The sequence below is a fragment of the Hyaena hyaena genome, unplaced genomic scaffold (assembly GCF_003009895.1).
Source record: "Hyaena hyaena isolate Hyena2069 unplaced genomic scaffold, ASM300989v1 scaffold_2476, whole genome shotgun sequence".
Classification (NCBI taxonomy): Eukaryota; Metazoa; Chordata; class Mammalia; order Carnivora; family Hyaenidae; genus Hyaena; species Hyaena hyaena.
Window position 1 is genome coordinate 28,640 of NW_024083103.1, and position 4,204 is coordinate 32,843.

At 36.9% G+C, this 4,204-nt stretch overlaps 1 protein-coding gene and 1 non-coding gene across 2 annotated transcripts; both read left to right on the forward strand.

The window, feature by feature from the left end:
• The first annotated feature begins 461 nt into the window (after nucleotides 1–461).
• LOC120227540 (olfactory receptor 4C16-like) lies at nucleotides 462–1,394 on the forward strand. The gene has a single exon (XM_039225637.1). It carries the CDS (start codon nucleotides 462–464, stop codon nucleotides 1,392–1,394), a length of 933 nt encoding a protein of 310 aa, XP_039081568.1.
• A 2,343-nt stretch (nucleotides 1,395–3,737) lies between these two features.
• LOC120227541 lies at nucleotides 3,738–3,867 on the forward strand. Its single transcript, XR_005527273.1, has one exon. It is a non-coding gene; the product is annotated as a small nucleolar RNA SNORA18 (small nucleolar RNA).
• Nucleotides 3,868–4,204: the final 337 nt, after the last annotated feature.

A 4,204-nucleotide genomic window follows, 5' to 3' on the forward strand; every position in this document is an offset into this window, starting at 1 on the left:
GATATATATTTGAACCTCCAACAGCAGTCAAATATATCCAAAATGCCAGCTGATACACCATCAAAACATGTTCCTGAAGATTTATTAAATATGAAAGAATAATGAAGTTAATAGTAAAACTGAACCATGTCTTTTCACTTTGTATTCATTGAGTTGTCCAAATTAATCAGAATCATTTCACTGCTACAAAGGATTGTAACTAAAGAGTGTTGTAGGAAAGTATAACCTTGACAAACTTGTTTGAGACTTATAATGACCCTATAAAGTGGTCATTAGAAATTGACAAAGTGTTGAAGTGACTTATAAGAAGCAACTCCTAAATGTTCATGATGAGGAATATTTATTTTTCTTAAAATAGTCCATAAAATCACACATCACACCATGAATTAGTTCCTTTTTTTTTTTTTTTTTTTTTGTAGATCAATCACTTCACACTCAGCCTTCTCTTCATTCATGAAATCATGCAGCTGAATAATAATGTGACTGAGTTCATTCTCCTTGGGTTGACCCAGGATCCTGTTCAGAAGAAAATAGTGTTTATCACGTTCCTGCTTTTCTATTTGGGAACATTGTTGGGTAACTTTCTGATCATTACTACTATCAAGACCAGCCGGACACTCGGGAGTCCAATGTACTTCTTCCTTTTCCACCTATCCTTATCTGACACCTGTTTCTGTACTTCCGTAGCCCCTAGAATGATCGTGGATGCCCTTGCGAAGAAGAACACTATCTCTTTCAGTGAGTGCATGATACAAGTCTTTTCAGTCCATTTCTTTGGCTGCCTGGAGATATTCATTCTTATTCTCATGGCTGCTGACCGCTATGTGGCCATCTGTAAGCCCCTGCACTATACAACTATCATGAGTCGACGGGTCTGTGCTGTGTTGGTGGTTATGGCCTGGGTGGGGTCTTGTATACATTCCTTAGCTCAAATTTTTCTGGCCTTGAGTTTACCCTTTTGTGGTCCCAATGTGATCGATCACTATTTTTGTGACTTGCAACCGTTGTTGAAACTTGCCTGTACAGACACTTACATAATCAATCTACTCTTGGTGTCCAATAGTGGAGCCATTTGTACACTGAGTTTTGTCATGCTGATGTGCTCCTATGTTAACATCTTGTATTCTCTGAGAAACCACAGTGAGGAAGGGAGGAGAAAAGCCCTCTCCACTTGTGTCTCCCACATAAATGTGGTCATATTGTTCTTTGGACCTTGCATATTTATATACACACGTCCTGCAACCACCTTCCCCATGGATAAGATGATAGCTGTGTTTTATACCCTTGGAACACCTTTGATCAATCCTATGATTTACACACTGAGGAATGCAGAAGTGAAAAACGCCATGAGGAAGTTATGGAAGAAGATGTTAATCTTAGATGACAAAAGATGAATGGGACTTTCAAAATTTTCTACGTAGTTTGGATTTGGATAGAAGTCCATAGAGAATGTAATCTTTTTATTGTGGTGTTAACATAATCAGGAAGTATGAGAATTAATTACTTCAAGAATGAAATTACATACTGGTTAGTGTTGAGTCAGTTTCATGCGGAGGAAGAGACAGCACCAGGTACAAACAACCATACAAAGACACATGCTTTAGATGTCCAGCTGTGTCTCTGCCTTCTCGACTGCCTAGTATCACTATAATTTTGATACGGTGTTTTCCCTGCCCTTCTTCATGTTGACTTCTGTGGTTCTCTGTTTATAGTTACACTATTATATGCTTATAACCACAGCCTGGCAGGTTTTCCTCTTTCAAATGGCTCCCTTTATTAAACTGTTCAATCCCATCATTTATGATCATAAACCTTAAACTTGGTTGTTCTTCATGACTGAGCAGAAAACACTAGATTCAAATAATTATAAAATCTTTGTTTAAGGGATCATCTATAATCTAGGTAATCCCCTTCTATTTTCTGGGGTTATGCTTTGAATTCTTCTCATATTTATCTAAATCTTTCTAGGACAGTGACAAAACACAGTGTGAATATTCACCCTTCTGAAGGAATTCTTTCAACTTAAGGAGGTTCTGATTGTTGCGGTTGTACTCAGATATTATTCTTTTTGTGAAAACTACTTTTTGCTTCTAAAATGATCCCATCTAATTTGTAGAAGCATTAAGTTTTTCTTGAGTCAGACAAATTATAATAATTTGTTTATACTGCTGGGTTATTATGGTTGTAGCATAGGTGTCCCAAATTAGTAGATATATTCATGGGGGCTAGACATAAAGGTACAAGCAGTTGACAGTTGAAATTGGGAATCTGAATATAATAACTGATAAAGAAAGAATGCTATAACTCAAAGGAGTCTTTTTAGACTTTGATACAGATACAGCAACATCACAGGTATGATTTATTTTAGTGAGCTTTAATATAATCTAGAAAAGATGGTAATTTGGAGTGACTGAGGTTTTTGGGAAAAGGGTAAAACCTGTATACAGAGAGGGGGATGTCACTATCTGTCACTTTTTGTCACCATCTGTCAACATTGCACTATTGAATTGTGTGATCACTAAGAATCTTTCTGATTTTAACCTGTTTTCTTATTTGTATTTTTATTCATATGGAAAATTTAACATGAGTCTTATTGTTTATTTCTAATGTATGTTTATTTATAAACTACTCAATTATATTGATTACTGAATTTGTATTAAATTTGTTGTACCAGTAATGTTAGAACTTCTTAGCTTGAGGGGTGCCTGGCTGGCTCAGTCAGTAGAGCATGTGACTCTTGATATCTGAGTTGTAAGTTCAACCCTCATGTTGGGTATGGGACCTGCTTAAAATGAAAAAAAAAACCCAACAATAAAAAAAGGAACTTCTTGGCTTGAAACAAAAGATCATTTATTTCTGTGTGGGAATGGAATCCCCTCTGTGAATTCGACAATGAACACCAGTTACATATATACATCACTTTTACTTTCCAGATTCAGAGTTTATCCATCTCAAGCAGTTTCTCATTGATTGCAGCTGCTGATTTTGCTCTTGGAAGGTTTGTGTATTAGTAGATTCCAGTTGGCAGAGTTTTAGTTAAAGTCCTCTTCTATTTCAAGACAAAATATGAAAATGGGTGTGTGTTGGATCCAATGTAGGTGGCTTCCCGGAGACACTCTATACAACATGTGTTCTGGACATGCTTTTAGTATGGAGCTCCTATGGCTACTGTCACCATATCTCTTGCCAACAGAGTGTATGATCTTATTCTAGGCCAAAATTTTATAATAAAGATAGTGGAACTGCAGAGCTGATGGAGTGTGCAACCTCACCAGCATTTTGTTGTGGCTGTTGTTTCTGAAGTCAGTGTTCTTATGGAGAAAGAGTGGGACTCTGACATCTACAGTAGACACATTTGTGTGGGGAGAGAGAACTATGAATGTGCAGATCATCTTTCATCCTCTTGGTTGTCATAAGTAGCTCCCTCTCCCTTGAAAGAGGAGAAACAGCAGTGTTTTCTAGCCTAAACACCTACTGATCATTTCATAATTGAGGAAGCTGTCAAAAAATATTTGGTTTCCTCATGAGCTTCTTTCTATACTCCTCATTGCTTCCAAATGTCTAACCTGGTGCAACTCACAGGGAAGTCCAAGCAGGAAAATCCAGTCTTGCTCTAGAAGGACATGTCATACATGAGGGAATTGTAGGGTTTTATGGCCATTATGTATAAGTGTGACCTAGGGGAGCACATTATGATGAGGAAGTGTTAACTCAGAGGGGTAAAACGGAAGGCTGGAGTTGAGGTCTATCCTGATGGGCATTTTCTGCAGACCCACATCATTGGAGATGCCTCATCAAATAACTATGTTGTTTGTTTTACTCACAGAATTATTTGTTCGATCTGTGGAAAAGAACTATAAGATGTAGCTCCTATAAGTATGAAAGACCTAACTTTCTTTTTTTTAATTTTTAAAAAAGCTTAGGTATTGGCCTATCCTCAAAGTCTGTATTAGTCTTGAGTGTGCTGGTTTAAGAGTGAATATGATTTATACTCAGGTCATATTCAGAGGACCCTAATGTAAATTACTTGGAGAAATTAGATCCCAAAGTTCTAGGTAGAAAAGTATACCGTTAGGAAGTCATCAGCGTGTCCATATTCAAATGGAGATAAAATAAGCCCAACTAAAAGAATTGCAGATCGACATGGTAACTGAGGTTTGAGCATAGGTTATGTATGTATGTGTGTATGATTTTTATTTTTATG

Excerpts from the sequence above, each read along its gene's own strand:
- LOC120227540 (XM_039225637.1), top strand. The coding sequence starts at position 462 with ATGCAGCTGAATAATAATGTGACTGAGTTCATTCTCCTTGGGTTGACC.